General features: G+C 46.1%; 1 protein-coding gene across 4 annotated transcripts in view; it reads left to right on the top strand.

Moving 5' to 3' along the window:
- The window catches only part of uckl1b (uridine-cytidine kinase 1-like 1b), a 57,839-nt gene extending 47,563 nt beyond the window's left edge, over positions 1-10,276 (top strand). For all 4 annotated transcript variants that reach the window (XM_031803511.1, XM_031803508.1, XM_031803510.1 and 1 more), the window contains exons 9-15: positions 1,443-1,541; positions 3,016-3,109; positions 3,650-3,712; positions 4,205-4,327; positions 4,487-4,594; positions 8,421-8,577; positions 8,673-10,276. In XM_031803511.1, the coding sequence (XP_031659371.1) occupies positions 1,443-1,541; positions 3,016-3,109; positions 3,650-3,712; positions 4,205-4,327; positions 4,487-4,594; positions 8,421-8,577; positions 8,673-8,752 (724 nt within the window). In that variant the 3' untranslated portion in view covers positions 8,753-10,276. The remainder of the gene's footprint in view (positions 1-1,442; positions 1,542-3,015; positions 3,110-3,649; positions 3,713-4,204; positions 4,328-4,486; positions 4,595-8,420; positions 8,578-8,672) is intronic.
- Positions 10,277-18,340: the final 8,064 nt, after the last annotated feature.

The raw sequence follows: 18,340 nt of genomic DNA, 5'->3' as shown, positions 1-18,340 counted from the left end.
TGAAGGGTTAAGGTTATGGTAAGGATAAGGGTTAGTGTGAAGGGTTAAGGTTATGGTAAGGATAAGGGTTAGTGTGAAGGGTTAAGGTTATGGTAAGGATAAGGGTTAGTGTGAAGGGTTAAGGTTATGGTAAGGATAAGGGTTAGTGTGAAGGGTTAAGGTTATGGTAAGGATAAGGGTTAGTGTGAAGGGTTAAGGTTATGGTATGGATAAGGGTTAGTGTGAAGGGTTAAGGTTATGGTATGGATAAGGGTTAGTGTGAAGGGTTAAGGTTATGGTAAGGATAAGGGTTAGTGTGAAGGGTTAAGGTTATGGTAAGGATAAGGGTTAGTGTGAAGGGTTAAGGTTATGGTAAGGATAAGGGTTAGTGTGAAGGGTTAAGGTTATGGTAAGGATAAGGGTTAGTGTGAAGGGTTAAGGTTATGGTAAGGATAAGGGTTAGTGTGAAGGGTTAAGGTTATGGTATGGATAAGGGTTAGTGTGAAGGGTTAAGGTTATGGTAAGGATAAGGGTTAGTGTGAAGGGTTAAGGTTATGGTAAGGATAAGGGTTAGTGTGAAGGGTTAAGGTTATGGTAAGGATAAGGGTTAGTGTGAAGGGTTAAGGTTATGGTAAGGATAAGGGTTAAGGTTATGGTAAGGATAAGGGTTAGTGTGAAGGGTTAAGGTTATGGTAAGGATAAGGGTTAGGGGAACTAGGATTTTGAATGGAAATTCATTTTAGATCCCCACATGGATAGAAGAACAAAACGTGTGTTTGTGTTTATATGTGTGTTTGTGTTTGTATGTGTGTTTGTGTTTATATGTGTGTTTGTATGTGTGGAAACCCATGAATCACATGGGATTATAACAACACTAAGAGAACACGGCTTTCTTCATGAACCTCAGATTACGTGTTGAGAGTCTCAAATGAATCAGAACCAAATCACTGTGTTTACACCACCATTAGTACCGAAGGACACTTGATCCAACGTTTCCTGACTAGTTTCACTTTCATTTATTGCACATTGATCAATGTTGAATGAATTAGTCTTTCAGCACTCACTGTAGAATCTAACTGCATTGAGACCAAAACAGTAGCTAAAAACGTCAAACGCTCTCTGTGATTGTCTCTTAAAGCTGTTGTATAATCCCACTAAGGCAGACAGTACAGTATCGGTTCAGTGATTTTAACTGACCTGTATCTGCTCTGCCTATTTTAATCTAGTGTGTTTATATTGTGTGTTTTTTAGAATTCTACTACCCACTAATCAATATTAACACCAGTGTGATGAATACTGTTTAAGATATGTGTGTGTATGTGTGTGCGTGTGCGTGTGCGCTGGTGTCTGCTTATTGTGTATGTGTGTGTTTCAAGCCTGTGACTGTATGTATGCACCCTGCCGCCTATTCCAGTGCTCTTACATCCACCCGCCCTTTCTTTTCCTGGTTGCTGTGGTTACAGGGCGGCCCTTGCCTCTGCCCACCAGGCCCAGCCCCTCCCCCAGACCCTGAGTGTTCTGGAGAGTACACCCCAGGTCAGGGGAATGCACACCATAATAAGGTATACACACTGCATACGGTATACACACTGCATGCTGTATACACACTGCATACTGTGTACACGGTACATACTGTATACACACTGGATACTGTAAAACGACTACCTCTTGAACTAATGTAGAATGACTCACTATACTACTAGTAGAACTACCTCTAGAACTAATGTAGAACGACCCGCTATACTGCTACTATAACTACCTCAAGAACTAATGTAGAATGACCCACTATAATACTAGTCAGGTATTTTACTAACACAGCCCAGGTCATGGGATGCACACCATCATCAGGTATCAGTAATAACCACTGCACTACACACTACTCAATAAACCGTCTAACTGATCTAGAGTCAGATAATAACACAGGTAGGTCAGAGCATAAACATACTGTAGCAAACATTCACTTCCACAATGTGGGTTGAGTGCAACTATATGGCCCATAGTGTCTATTTTTTTTGACTGTCTTTTATCTATCTGATCCTGGACTCTCTTTTGTCTGTCTGATCCTGGACTCTCTTTTATCTGTCTGATCCTGGACTCTCTTTTACCTGTCTGATCCTGGACTCTCTTTTATCTGTCTGGTCCTTGACTGTATTTATCTGTCTGGTCCCTGACTGTCTTTTATCTGTCTGGTCCCTGACTGTTTTTATCTGGTCCCTGACTGTTTTTTACTGTCTGGTCCCCTGACCCACTTTTATATGTCTGGCCACTGACTGTTTCATCTGTCTGCCCCCTGACTGTCTTATATCTGTCTGGTCTCTGACTGTCTCATCTGTCTGCCCCCTGACTGTCTTTATCTGTCTGGTCTCTGACTGTCTCATCTGTCTGCCCCCTGACTGTCTTTATCTGTCTGGTCCCTGACCATCTTTTATCTGTCTGGTCTCTGACTGTCTTTTATCTGTCTGGTCTCTGACTCTCTTTTATCTGTTGGGTCTCTGACTGTCTTTTATCTGTCTGGTCTCTGACTCTCTTTTATCTGTAGGGTCTCTGACTGTCTTTTATCTGTCGATCCCTGACTCTCTTTTATCTGTTGGGTCTCTGACTGTCTTTTATCTGTAGGGTCTCTGACTGTCTTTTATCTGTCGGTCCCTGACTGCCTTTTATCTGTCTGGTCTCTGACTGTTTTTTATTTGTCTGGTCCCTGACTGTCTTTTATCTGTCTGGACCCTGAATTCCTTTTATTTGTCTGGTCCCTGACTGTCTTTTATCTGTCTGGACCCTGAATTCCTTTTATCTGTCTGGTCTCTGACTGTTTTTTATTTGTCGGTCCCTGAGTGTTTTTTTATTTGTCTGGCCCCTGACTGTCTTTTATCTGTATGGTCCCTGACTGTCTTTTATCTGTTTGGTCCCTGAGTGTTTTTTATCTGTATGGTCCCTGACTGTCTTTTATCTGTATGGTCCCTGACTGTCTTTTATCTGTATGGTCCCTGACTGTCTTTTATCTGTATGGTCCCTGACTGTCCTACTTCTTCTGCCCAGAAACAAAGAGACAAGCAGGGATGAGTTCATCTTCTACTCGAAGAGACTGATGCGTCTGCTGATTGAACGAGCGCTTTCCTTTCTTCCCTCAGAGGTACGTATGACAGAGAGACAGAGAGATAGAAAGACTGCTCTGTTCTACTGTACCTTAACCTTCATACACAAAGAGCATATTTGAATGTAGTTTCATTTAGAAAGAGATGAAAAGATAGAGGGAGAAGAATTGAGTGATGGAAAAATGGGGGTAAGAAAGATGGAAAGAGAGTGTAAGAGACGGAAAGAGCATGAGAGGTCAAGATTGCGAGATGGTGCGAGAGAGAGAAAAAGAAGAGAAAGAGAGAGTCTGGCCTCTGGAGTATGGAAACTGTCAATCCACCGCAGTGGAAAGTTCTCACTATAAAACCAAAAAGACACACACATACCGCGACTGCACAAACACACCATATCACTTGAATCGCACAGCAACTACAGTACACTGTGTATGTACCACCCACTAAAGCTAGAGCTGTTGGTGTAAAGAAGTGTTTTATTGATTGTTTAGTGTGGCCAACTGAACACACACCATGGGTTCGTTGTCTTGAGGTCTGTACTCATAAGTTCATCCTCCTCTCTCTCTCTCTCTCTCTCTCCACAGAGCCATATAGTTCAAACACCGCAGGGAGAGGACTATGAAGGCAGGACTTTCCACGGGAAGAGGGTGAGTTGAGCTTTCTTTTTCTTCATTTCTATCCATCTCTCTCACTTTCTCTCTCTCACTTTCTCCTTCCTATTCACTTGTTTCTATCTCTCCATTTCAGCCGGCTAGTTCCCTCTGATCAGAAAACTCAATCTGTGTGATTCAAATGAGCTTTATATAATAGCACATTGCATCTGTTATTAGATGTTACCTCAGTCCTGTGTCCTGTTGTCATGATGAACAGTATAGTATTACTGCTGTCATGTTCTTGTTGTTAAATGTACTGTGTCCTGTTGTCATGATGAACAGTATAGTATTACTGCTGTCATGTTCTTGTTGTTAAATGTACTGTACTCAGTTGTCAGTCAGAAGTTAAATGTACTGTACTCAGTTGTCAGTCAGAAATTAAATGTACTGTACTCAGTTGTCAGTCAGAAATTAAATGTACTGTACTCAGTTGTCAGTCAGAAGTTAGAAATCCATGAACCTGGTTTCTCTTCTGGTTTTCCATAGATCACTGGAGTGTCCATCCTGCGAGCAGGAGAGACCATGGAGCCAGCTCTCCGGGCGGTGTGTAAAGATGTCCGCATCGGTAAGATCCTGATCCAGACCAACCAGGACACAGGAGAACCAGAGGTATGGATCTGGAAAACACACATGCTTGAAGCTTTGAGTAGGACTGGACTGCACTGGACCTGACCAGGGAAAAGTTGGAGGCATAGTTATAGCCTTTTTGTCTGTCTTTCATTCTTCCCTTCATCCCCTCTTTCCTTCCTGTCCCTCCCTCTCTCTCAGCTGCATTATCTGCGTCTGCCTAAGGACATTGGTGAGGACCATGTGATTCTGATGGACTGCACCGTGTCTACTGGGGCTGCTGCCATGATGGCCGTACGAGTCCTACTGGTAGGTGATTCTGATGGACTGCACCGTGTCTACTGGGGCTGCTGCCATGATGGCCATACGTACGAGTCCTACTGGTAGGTGATTCTGATGGACTGCACCGTGTCTACTGGGGCTGCTGCCATGATGGCCATACGTACGAGTCCTACTGGTAGGTGATTCTGATGGACTGCACCGTGTCTACTGGGGCTGCTGCCATGATGGCCGTACGAGTCCTACTGGTAGGTGATTCTGATGGACTGCACCGTGTCTACTGGGGCTGCTGGCATGATGGCCATACGTACGAGTCCTACTGGTAGGTGTTCTGATGGACTGCACCGTGTCTACTGGGGCTGCTGCCATGATGGCCGTACGAGTCCTACTGGTAGGTGATTCTGATGGACTGCACCGTGTCTACTGGGGCTGCTGGCATGATGGCCATACGTACGAGTCCTACTGGTAGGTGATTCTGATGGACTGCACCGTGTCTACTGGGGCTGCTGCCATGATGGCCGTACGAGTCCTTCTGGCAGGTGATTCTGATGGACTGCACTGTGTCTACTGGGGCTGCTGGCATGATGGCCATACGTACGAGTCCTACTGGTAGGTGATTCTGATGGACTGCACCATGTGTACTGAGGCTGCTGCCATGATGGCCATACGTACGAGTCCTACTGGCAGATGATTCTGATGGACTGCACCGTGTGTACTGGGGCTGCTGCCATGATGGCCATACGTACGAGTCCTACTGGTAGGTGATTCTGATGGACTGCACCATGTGTACTGAGGCTGCTGCCATGATGGCCATACGTACGAGTCCTACTGGTAGGTGATTCTGATGGACTGCACCATGTGTACTGAGGCTGCTGCCATGATGGCCATACGTATGAGTCCTACTGGCAGGTGATTCTGATGGACTGCACCGTGTCTACTGGGGCTGCTGCCATGATGGCCTTACGAGTCCTACTGGTAGGTGATTCTGATGGACTGCACCGTGTCTACTGGGGCTGCTGGCATGATGGCCGTACGAGTCCTACTGGCAGGTGATTCTGATGGACTGCACCATGTGTACTGAGGCTGCTGCCATGATGGCCATACGTATGAGTCCTACTGGCAGGTGATTCTGATGGACTGCACCGTGTCTACTGGGGCTGCTGCCATGATGGCCTTACGAGTCCTACTGGTAGGTGATTCTGATGGACTGCACCGTGTCTACTGGGGCTGCTGCCATGATGGCCGTACGAGTCCTACTGGCAGGTGATTCTGATGGACTGCACCGTGTCTACTGGGGCTGCTGGCATGATGGCCATACGTACGAGTCCTACTGGTAGGTGATTCTGATGGACTGCACCATGTGTACTGAGGCTGCTGCCATGATGGCCATACGTACGAGTCCTACTGGCAGATGATTCTGATGGACTGCACCGTGTGTACTGGGGCTGCTGCCATGATGGCCGTACGAGTCCTACTGGTAGGTGATTCTGATGGACTGCACCGTGTCTACTGGGGCTGCTGGCATGATGGCCATACGTACGAGTCCTACTGGTAGGTGATTCTGATGGACTGCACCGTGTCTACTGGGGCTGCTGCCATGATGGCCGTACGAGTCCTACTGGTAGGTGATTCTGATGGACTGCACCGTGTCTACTGGGGCTGCTGGCATGATGGCCATACGTACGAGTCCTACTGGTAGGTGATTCTGATGGACTGCACCGTGTCTACTGGGGCTGCTGCCATGATGGCCGTACGAGTCCTTCTGGCAGGTGATTCTGATGGACTGCACTGTGTCTACTGGGGCTGCTGGCATGATGGCCATACGTACGAGTCCTACTGGTAGGTGATTCTGATGGACTGCACCATGTGTACTGAGGCTGCTGCCATGATGGCCATACGTACGAGTCCTACTGGCAGATGATTCTGATGGACTGCACCGTGTGTACTGGGGCTGCTGCCATGATGGCCATACGTACGAGTCCTACTGGTAGGTGATTCTGATGGACTGCACCATGTGTACTGAGGCTGCTGCCATGATGGCCATACGTACGAGTCCTACTGGTAGGTGATTCTGATGGACTGCACCATGTGTACTGAGGCTGCTGCCATGATGGCCATACGTATGAGTCCTACTGGCAGGTGATTCTGATGGACTGCACCGTGTCTACTGGGGCTGCTGCCATGATGGCCTTACGAGTCCTACTGGTAGGTGATTCTGATGGACTGCACCGTGTCTACTGGGGCTGCTGGCATGATGGCCGTACGAGTCCTACTGGCAGGTGATTCTGATGGACTGCACCATGTGTACTGAGGCTGCTGCCATGATGGCCATACGTATGAGTCCTACTGGCAGGTGATTCTGATGGACTGCACCGTGTCTACTGGGGCTGCTGCCATGATGGCCTTACGAGTCCTACTGGTAGGTGATTCTGATGGACTGCACCGTGTCTACTGGGGCTGCTGCCATGATGGCCGTACGAGTCCTACTGGCAGGTGATTCTGATGGACTGCACCGTGTCTACTGGGGCTGCTGGCATGATGGCCATACGTACGAGTCCTACTGGTAGGTGATTCTGATGGACTGCACCATGTGTACTGAGGCTGCTGCCATGATGGCCATACGTACGAGTCCTACTGGCAGATGATTCTGATGGACTGCACCGTGTGTACTGGGGCTGCTGCCATGATGGCCATACGTACGAGTCCTACTGGTAGGTGATTCTGATGGACTGCACCATGTGTACTGAGGCTGCTGCCATGATGGCCATACGTACGAGTCCTACTGGTAGGTGATTCTGATGGACTGCACCATGTGTACTGAGGCTGCTGCCATGATGGCCATACGTATGAGTCCTACTGGCAGGTGATTCTGATGGACTGCACCGTGTCTACTGGGGCTGCTGCCATGATGGCCTTACGAGTCCTACTGGTAGGTGATTCTGATGGACTGCACCGTGTCTACTGGGGCTGCTGGCATGATGGCCGTACGAGTCCTACTGGCAGGTGATTCTGATGGACTGCACCATGTGTACTGAGGCTGCTGCCATGATGGCCATACGTATGAGTCCTACTGGCAGGTGATTCTGATGGACTGCACCGTGTCTACTGGGGCTGCTGCCATGATGGCCTTACGAGTCCTACTGGTAGGTGATTCTGATGGACTGCACCGTGTCTACTGGGGCTGCTGCCATGATGGCCGTACGAGTCCTACTGGCAGGTGATTCTGATGGACTGCACCGTGTCTACTGGGGCTGCTGGCATGATGGCCATACGTACGAGTCCTACTGGTAGGTGATTCTGATGGACTGCACCATGTGTACTGAGGCTGCTGCCATGATGGCCATACGTACGAGTCCTACTGGCAGATGATTCTGATGGACTGCACCGTGTGTACTGGGGCTGCTGCCATGATGGCCATACGTACGAGTCCTACTGGTAGGTGATTCTGATGGACTGCACCATGTGTACTGAGGCTGCTGCCATGATGGCCATACGTACGAGTCCTACTGGTAGGTGATTCTGATGGACTGCACCATGTGTACTGAGGCTGCTGCCATGATGGCCATACGTATGAGTCCTACTGGCAGGTGATTCTGATGGACTGCACCGTGTCTACTGGGGCTGCTGCCATGATGGCCTTACGAGTCCTACTGGTAGGTGTTTCTGATGGACTGCACCGTGTGTACTGGGGCTGCTGCCATGATGGCCATACGTACGAGTCCTACTGGTAGGTGATTCTGATGGACTGTACCGTGTGTACTGAGGCTGCTGGCATGATGGCCATACGAGTCCTACTGGTAGGTGATTCTGATGGAATCTGATGATGCATCTCTCTCCATGTCTGTGTCTTGTGTAGGACCATGATGTCCAGGAGGATAAGATCCTGTTGGTGTCTCTGCTGATGGCTGAGATGGGGGTTCACTCTGTGGCCTACGCCTTCCCTCAGGTCCAAATCATCACCACCGCCGTCGACAAGAAGGTCAACGACCTCTTCCACATCATACCCGGCATAGGTGAGAACGGTACTTTCCGTGAGTGTGTCTGCGCGCACGTGTGCATGCTCTGCTTCAAACTCTAATCTCTACTGTTCTTTGTCCCTTGTGTGAAGGAAATTTCGGTGACCGGTACTTTGGCACGGACGCACCCCCAGAATGGAGCGATGAGGAGATGGATGAGCCCAGTTACTGATGGGACAATGGGCAGACCCATTTGAATGATTCAGGGGAGCACCGTTTGGAGGATGATTGAGGAATGTGCTTTTTACCCCACTGGGCAGCTACGTACACCCCCTTATTCTGGGGACCAAAGAAGACACCCTGGAGTACTAGAGCACCTTGAATTTCACTGAGATACAGAAAATTAGTCAAAGATTTACAAAGGACAGTTTTTGTATATTTCTATTTGAGTTTTATGCCAATGTTGTTGTGGGACAGTTGTAATAGAAAATGTTGTACTTTTTGTAATGTGAATGTTTGTTTGTAAAATGTTCTATTTTTGGTTGTTTGAATTATGTTTTTTGAGGGTGACCCACATTCAATAAGAGCTAATTGCAAAACACACTTTTTTATTTATTTATCAGAGCTTAATTATTAACCTTTCAGAATGCAATCCAAAAAATACACAGCCATATTGTTCATTCTCTCTGCTCATAGAAAGTGCCTTCTTTCAAGGAACACTTTACCGGAAAATTGTGTAGGCGTAACTTTTTAACTCTCTGGTTTCCCCTCTGCTTTGTAGCTACTGACCAAACCACAGTCTTGCAAATTGTTAACACTTAGTCCTCTTTTCACAGCAAGGCCTAAATATACTCCCACATCCTGATCTACCTGCTAGTCTACCTATGAGTGGCTCCTCCACCCATGCCCCGCAGCTCGGTTAGCCTTGACCGCTTTCATTGTCCTTAAACATCAGCACTTTATTTATGAAGGTTCCTCTGTCTGCGTATGATTCTGGGCCTATGCTGCCTATCATAATGAGGCCTTTCAACTGTTGTTGTCATGCTTAATGTTTCCTAGTGATATCGGCGTAGGCTACACCACCTAGACCTACATTTAATTTGTGCTTTGTCTGCAACATAGAGACGAGAGAGACGGAGAAAATGTACAGGAAGGATATGGTGGTTGTCCTCTTCTCATGGAAACTAACCTTGATATCTTCCATCACTTTCATCACTAACCCACCGCTGACGCCAAGAAGGCGGTGGGGTAAATATAGGATGACACTGACTTAAACGGTAGGCTACTGGGCTATTAAAGAAAAAAAAATTACCATTCAGAATAGGCCTGCAGTTCTAATGAGCGCTGCCGCGGTGCCCTGGAAAGATGGATCATGGTTGTGAGGACAGTCACCAAGACACCTGTCTGCTGCAGAGGTAAAACTCTCACGCCAGGGTTGCAAGGTAGGGCTGTCTGACAAATGGCGCAACATTGTGTAGGTTAATATTATTCCTAGAACAGATTTAAGAGCTTTATGAAATTCTCTTTTTATTTCTGATCAGGTTATTACATTTGGGAATTTTAAAGGTTGCATAGGCTAATATGCATTTGAAATGGAATGTGTTTAGAATTTTACTCTACATTTAAATTGATTTATGGAAATTAAATTAAATTTAAGCTTGATCTGAGCTTTTAAAACTTTGTCACATAATGGTTTCATGATTCTGCAGACCACAATCAAATAAACCATATACATACCAGTACTATAGCTGAAATATGTCGTTGTGTAATGTGTAATTATTTATTTGTGTAGATTATAGGTTTTTAACATACAGCATCTATTGAGATGTAATGGAAAATGTATCACAACCAGCACCAGTCACAAACAGGAAAGAGGTGTGTTTGTCTGTGTGTGAGTGTTTGGCGGGTGCTTTGTGTCCCCACTGGCAGTACAGGAGCCTGATGAGGTCACAAATGCAGTAGCAGGGTAGCTATAAGACCTCCTAGCTACCCTGTGAATCCAGTCTTCAACTGTAACCTGTTGGTCTCATTCTAGCCTTTGCATTCAAATGCGAACCTGCTGGTTTATTTCACACTCAAAGTATAGGCTTGCCATTGCCCTTTGGAGGTGCAGATTTTTGCTGTGACAAGAGTTGAAAAGACAGGACAGTGAGCGAATAAAACATTTTTTAGATGAGTAGCATAGTGACTACTAGTGAAGTCTGTAGATGGTTTTATGGGGTAGCTGTCGGGATCCAGGAGAAAGAAGATCTGCCACGTGGGTAAGTAGTGGAGTGGGGAGTCTCAAAGCCGTCTTACAGGCTTGACTTGGCACTCTTACCTTGTTTCTCCTTTTGCTATAAAAGGGAACGCAGGAGGAAACAAACAGACTGACTTGTAGGATTGTTGTTAGTTTGGTTAATGTGTTCGCTGGCAGGGTGTTTGTATCTGGGTGGCTAATGCTAAAGTGGTGCGGTCTGAGTCTGTGAGACGGTGTTCAGTGATGCTGATGCATCCCACAAAGTCAATTATTTATACACCTAGATATTTCTGAATAGTTTGAAAGGTAGAAAGAGCCAGAATGACAGAGGATAGAGTAGTTTCTGTTTGTGTGTTTGTGTGTTTTATGTGTTCATGGAGGTGTGTGTAGGCTATGAATGTGTTTGTGTTTTTCTGCTTGAACAGACAAGACTTTAATTTGTCCTCAAACTCCGGTTCGTCAGCCCATGAAACACTGTCTCACATTGGCCCAGTACTGCGAAGAAAAGCAACGTCTTTATTGTGCTTAGACCGGCCCAGCCTGGTCCAGACCAGATTAGACTGGTCCAGACCAGATTAGACTGGTCCAGACCAGACTGGTCTAGACTGGATCAGAGCAGATCCAGAACAAGATGGTGCATGGGACAGCAGCAGTAAGAATCTCCTACTGTGTTGTTTCTGTGTTTTGTGTGTTCATGGAGGTGTGTGTAGGCTATGAATGTGTTTCTGTGTTTTGTGTGTTCATGAAGGTGTGTGTAGGCTATGTAAGTGTGTGTTAATAAAACACAGATGTAACTTGCACCGCGCCCCTATCATGGTCAGGCCAGGGTTCGGTGACTTGTGTTTGTGTTGGTGTGAGAGCCAGTGAATGCATTAGGCTTGAACAGACAATACTTTAATTTGTCCTCTGAGTGGTTTTAATGTACAAAGACCCAGGGCCTCTCTTCCAACCTATCCTTTCTCCTCCAATACAAAATGTCTCTGCGTAATAGAGACATATACCAATGGTAATGTCTGCCTGTGTGTTGGTCTGTCTGTCAATAGATTTCTTTCTCCTGAAAGGTGTGAAGGACTGTATACACCTGAAGAAGCCTATCAAAAGTCTCATTTGAATAGCTCAAAGACTTACTGCAATTCAAAAATGTTTCAAATGTAGACTAACAGAACATATTTTCTCCCTATTGCAACTGGACCAGATGCACCACCATGGCTGTTTTCTAGAGCCCCGTTTGGACCTAGTTTGGACCAGTTGCACCATGCATCTCCAAAGAAGTATCTGGAGCGGTTCTTTCCAGGACTGTCCAACTTGAGAATGGTGACATTAGACTCAATCTCAGGTTCGTCAGCCCATGAAACACTGTCTCACATTGTCCCAGTACTGTGAAGAAAAGCAGAAAAACTAGCAACGTCTTTACTGTGCTTAGACCGGCCCAGACTGGTCCAGACCAGATCAGACTGGTCCAGAGCAGATCAGACTCGTCCAGACCAGATCAGACTCGTCCAGACCAGATCAGACTGGATCAGAGCAGATCAGAACAAGATGATGCATGGGACAGCAGCAGTAAGAATGTACACATGTTTTGATAAGCATCTACTAATGTTTATTAATGTTATAATACAAATGTATTGTTTTTAATGCTCCTACCTAAACACATTATAAGTACATTCTTTTGAGACTGTAAACCATAAATAGCCTAAAAATGAAGTTGTTTCTTCTTCTTTTATTATTACCTAGAAGTTGGGCTCTGACCTCTTTCCTCTCTAGATGATTGAGGTGAAGTTCTTTATGGTTTCCTTTTGATTTTCACCATCCATTTACTGTATCCAGGCTCTACTCCACCGACTAGATGTACATTGTCCTTTAAACCTCTAGAGGGAGTCGTATCCCCACTAATCTGAGTAAATGACAATGGGCATGAGGCGACTGGTTGTTGAAGGAGAACGGGCACCAACAGTTCAGCTAAATTACACATTTAAATGAATAATTTTACGTAAATAGATAGATAGATAAATAAATAGATTATTTCATACAAATATAAATAACAGGTTGAAAAGAGCTGTTTCATATTTAAAAAATTTACAGGTGAGTTCAGGAAACAAACAAATCTCTGGATGTACAGCCAGAGTAGTGATGCACTGGTTTCCATACTCTTTTAAAACAACACAAGTTTCAAGTTTTGTTATTCGTATGTACAGGATACCCATGGTATACACCGTCCAACTAAATGCTTGATTAGTTTATTTGTAGAGTCAGTTGATCCGAGCTGAAGATGTTGACCCCCCAGATGACACCAGGGATCTCTTTCAGAGGGGTCAAAGGTCAGATTGAAACTAGGTCATATGTTATGACTATAATTTATTTTTATTTAACTACCCAAGTTAGTTAAGAACAAATTCTTATTTACAACGACGGCCTACCCCAGATGACACTGGGCCAATTGTGCGTCAAGCTATGGGACTCCCAATCACACCCGGATGTGATACAGCCTGAAATCAAACCAGGGACTGTAGTGATGCCTCTTGCACTGAGATGCAGTGCCTTAGACCACTGCGCCACACGGGAGCCCGTTGTGATGGCGGTCAGGCCAGGTCAGGTCTGGTCAGGTCTAAGCAGGTCAGGTCAGGTCAGGTCTGGTCAGGTCTAAGCAGGTCAGGTCTGGTCAGGTCTGTGGGTGATGGGTGATGGGTGGGTATTTGAGCTCTATTTACAGACCTTGGCTTCCTTGTTTTGTGGAACGCTGAATTCAGCAAGCTAGGTCAGCCTCGCCCGAGTTTTGTGTGTGTGTGTGTGTGTGTGTGTGTGTGTGTGTGTGTGTGTGTCCATATGCAGGCGAGGTCAATGCAGATTGAAACAGCAAAGCCTCAGAGCACTGTGGGGGCGGAACACTTCCTCTTTCCCTACTGCTACTTCCTGTCTGTTCTCTAACTGTATACCACACCCATATCCCCCTGACAACTGCCCTCCGCACTCAGTCCCCCACCACAACCTCCCACAGTCTCTACATCACTCCATCCGCCCGCCACTAACCTCCTCCCTCTCTCTCTCTGTTCTATATCACACCATTTCCCCGATCCCACAAGCCTCCACCCCCTCACACCATCCCCAAGCCATCCCCAAACCATCCCCAATCCATCCCCACACCATCCCCAATACCATATCTCTCCTAAAAGCACTCTACCACACCCCCCCAGTCCTTTCTACCTCTAACTCTTTCTTTCAACCTCTTTCTTAATTCTATTCAATTCAAGTGAAATAGATAATAATCCAAAGTGAAATAAATAATAACAAATGAACAGTAAACATTACACTACAAAAGTTCCAAAATAATAAAGTCATTTCAAATGTCATATGATGTCTATATACAGTGTTGTAACAATGTACAAATAGTACAAATAAAAAAATGTTTTTACAATAGTGTTTGTTCTTCACTGGTTGCCCTTTTCATGTGGCAACAGGTCACAAATCTTGATGCTGTGATGTCACACCGTGGTATTTCACCCAGGAGATATGGGAGTTTATCAAAATCTCTCTCTTTTCCCTGAAGCCCCCACCCCTATTCTCCTGCTCCACTCCTGACCCTGACAGCTAATTATAAATTATAACCCTGACCTCTAATATCATCTGCATGTGTGTGTGTGTGTGTGTGTGTGTGTGTGTGTGGGGGCGTGTGTGTGGGCGTGTGTGCATGTGTGTGTGAGGTATGTGCGCTCAATGTTCATATGTCTGTGTGTAACTGTGTGGGTGTGTGTGTGAACTGCATGTGTGTGTGGGTGTGGGTGTGTGAGAGAGACAAAATGAGTGTGTATATGTGTGTGGGGTGATGTTCAGGAGGGAGTTGCCCCCTCACCACCCCTCTCCCTACCTACCTGCTCCAGACTCCTTGAGTCATACATCACTCCCTTGCTTTTTGTTCCTGCTCCTCCTCTACATACTGTACAGGAGGACTGAACACAGGAGTACTGACTATAGGAGTACTGACTATAGGAGTACTGACTACAGGAGTACTGACTATAGGAGTACTGACTATAGGAGTACTGACTATAGGAGTACTGACTATAGGAGTGCTGACTACAGGAGTACTGACTATAGGAGTACGGACTATAGGAGTACTGACTATAGGAGTACTGACTATAGGAGTACTGACTGTAGGAGTACTGACTATAGGAGTACTGACTATAGGAGTACTGACTATAGGAGTACTGACTATAGGAGTACTGACTATAGGAGTACTGACTATAGGAGTACTGACTATAGGAGTACTGATTACAGGAGTACTAACTTCAGGAGTACTGCCTATAGGAGTACTGACTATAGGAGTACTGACTATAAGAGTACTGACTATAGGAGTACTAACTTCAGGAGTACTGACTATAGGAGTACTGACTATAGGAGTACTGACTATAGGAGTACTAATTCAGGAGTACTAACTTCAGGAGTACTGACTATAGGAGTACTGACTACAGGAGTACTAATTCAGGAGTACTAACTTCAGGAGTACTGACTATAGGAGTACTGACTATAGGAGTCCTGACTACAGGAGTACTGACTATAGGAGTACTAACTTCAGGAGTACTGACTATAGGAGTACTGACTATAGGAGTACTGACTATAGGAGTACTGACTATAGGAGTACTGACTACAGGAGTACTGACTACAGGAGTACTAACCATAGGAGTAGTAACTTCAGGAGTACTGACTATAGGAGTACTGACTACAGGAGTACTAATTCAGGAGTACTAACTTCAGGAGTACTGACTATAGGAGTACTGACTATAGGAGTCCTGACTACAGGAGTACTGACTATAGGAGTACTAACTTCAGGAGTACTGACTATAGGAGTACTGACTATAGGAGTACTGACTATAGGAGTACTGACTATAGGAGTACTGACTACAGGAGTACTGACTACAGGCGTACTAACTTCAGGAGGACTGAACACAGGAGTACTGACTATAGGAGTACTGACTATAGGAGTACTGACTATAGGAATACTGGCTTCTGTAGGCCTTAACCTAGGCTTCTGTAGGGCTGAACCTAGGCTTCTGTAGGCCTGAACCTAGGCTTCTGTAGGGCTGAACCTAGGCTTCTGTAGGGCTGAACCTTTTCTTCTGTAGGCCTGAACCTTTTCTTCTGTAGGGATGAACCTTGGCTTCTGTAGGCCTGAACCTAGGCTTCTGTAGGGCTGAACCTTGGCTTCTGTAGGGCTGAACCTTGGCTTCTGTAGGCCTGAACCTTGGCTTCTGTAGGCCTGAACCTTGGCTTCTGTAGGGCTGAACCTTGGCTTCTGTAGGGCTGAACCTTGGCTTCTGTAGGCCTGAACCTTGGCTTCTGTAGGCCTGAACCTTGGCTTCTGTAGACCCTGAACCTTGGCTTCTGTAGGGCTGAACCTTGGCTTCTGTAGGCCTGAACCTTGGCTTCTGTAGGCCTTAACCTAGGCTTCTGTAGGGCTGAACCTAGGCTTCTGTAGGCCTGAACCTTTGCTTCTGTAGGCCTGAACCTAGGCTTCTGTAGGCCTGAACCTTGGCTTCTGTAGGCCTGAACCTTGGCTTCTGTAGGCCTGAACTTTGGCTTCTGTAGGCCTGAACCTTGGCTTATGTAGGCCTGAACCTAGGCTTCTGTAGGCCTGAACCTAGGCTTCTGTAGGGCTGAACCTTGACTTCTGTAGGCCTGAACCTAGGCTTCTGTGGGGCTGAACCTTGGCTTCTGTAGGCCTGAACCTTGGCTTCTGTAGGCCTGAACCTTGGCTTCTGTAGGGCTGAACCTTGGCTTCTGTAGGCCTGAACCTTGGCTTCTGTAGGGCTGAACCTTGGCTTCTGTAGGCCTGAACCTTTGCTTCTGTAGACCTGAACCTAGGCTTCTGTAGGGATTAACCTTGGCTTCTGTAGGCCTGAACCTAGGCTTCTGTAGGGCTGAACCTTGGCTTCTGTAGGGCTGAACCTTGGCTTCTGTAGGCCTAAACCTTGGCTTCTGTAGGCCTGAACCTTGGCTTCTGTAGGCCTGAACCTTCGCTTCTGTAGGGCTGAACCTTCGCTTCTGTAGGCCTGAACCTTGGCTTCTGTAGGGCTGAACCCAGGCTTCTGTCAGCCTGAACCTTGGCTTCTGTAGGGCTGAACCTAGGCTCCTGTAGGCCTGAACCTTGGCTTCTGTAGGCCTGAACCTTGGCTTCTGTAGGCCTGAATCTTGGCTTCTTTAGGGGTGAACCTAGGCTTCTGTAGGCCTGAACATTGGCTTCTGTAGGCCTGAACCTTGGCTTCTGTAGGCCTGAACCTTGGCTTCTGTAGGCCTGAACCTAGGCTTCTGTAGGGCTGATCCTTGGCTTCTGTAGGCCTGAACCTAGGCTTCTGTAGGCCTGAACCTTGGCTTCTGTAGGCCTGAACCTTGGCTTCTGTAGGCCTGAACCTTGGCTTCTGTAGGCCTGAACTTTGGCTTCTGTAGGCCTGAACCTTGGCTTCTGTAGGGCTGAACCTTGGCTTCTGTAGGCCTGAACCTTGGCTTCTGTAGGCCTGAACCTTGGCTTCTGTAGGCCTGAACCTTGGTTTCTGTAGGCCTGAACTTTGGCTTCTGTAGGCCTGAACCTTGGCTTCTGTAGGCCTGAACCTAGGCTTATGTAGGCCTGAACCTAGGCTTCTGTAGGGCTGAACTTGTCATGTTGATGTATGTGGTTTGAATGATTTAATTCTAGCCAATACCCGGGATGTTCTCTGTTTATTTTACAATTTGTATCATGTTAAATATTTGCTACTATCTGGAGTCACCTTCAATAATACACACGTACATTTATAGCTGTCTCTTTAGTGTTAGTTTTCGTCAATGTGCAACTTACATTTGGCATCATTCCATTCCATGTACCTTTCTTTCCTCTGTCACGTCTGTGTAGTTGTTCCCAAGGGTTGCTAGCATTAGTGGATCACATTAGGCTAACGTTGTTCAATCATTTGGGACATGTAGCCTATTTGAATCACTATGGAAGTCAGACCACATGTAGCAGGTTAAACCTGGAGCCTGGCGCACGGTTCACCATGGCTGGACCGTTGTCCTACAGTTCCATGATTAGTGAGAATTAGGGTAGATTTATAGGACTATTGTTCAACCCCTATTGAACACTTAAATAATCTACCAGATCTGAGTATTTTTGAATCTACCAGTTGCTGCTGAAACTGAGACCCAGATGCTTGTTTTCTGAACCCATTCTCTCAGTGTATTCTACTCTATCCATTCCTATGATATGTAACCAATTGCAATTTGTACAATATGTTACGAGTTTTCAAAACGTACAATATTTTATGAATTTGCTAAAACGGATGATATTTTACGAATTCCAATTTACTGTTGCTAACGTTAGCTCGGTGGCTAAAGCTAACATTAGCTAGCTCTAGGCGTTAAGGGTTAAGGTTAGGGTTAGGAGTTAGCTAAAACGGTTCAGGTTAGCTTTAGGAGACGGGTTAGCTAACATAATAAGTAGTTGCAAAGTAGCTAAAAAGTAGTAAGTAGTTGCAAAGTGGAGGGAGAATTGATTATTGAGATTATTGAGACAACCAGGTTCAACTCCTCTTTTAGGGTGTGTGTGTGTGTGTGTGTGTG

Source organism: Oncorhynchus kisutch, linkage group LG24 (genome assembly GCF_002021735.2).
Source record: "Oncorhynchus kisutch isolate 150728-3 linkage group LG24, Okis_V2, whole genome shotgun sequence".
Lineage (NCBI taxonomy): Eukaryota > Metazoa > Chordata > Actinopteri > Salmoniformes > Salmonidae > Oncorhynchus > Oncorhynchus kisutch.
Note: the sequence above shows the minus strand (reverse complement) of the source record. Positions and strands in the feature narration are given on the sequence as shown.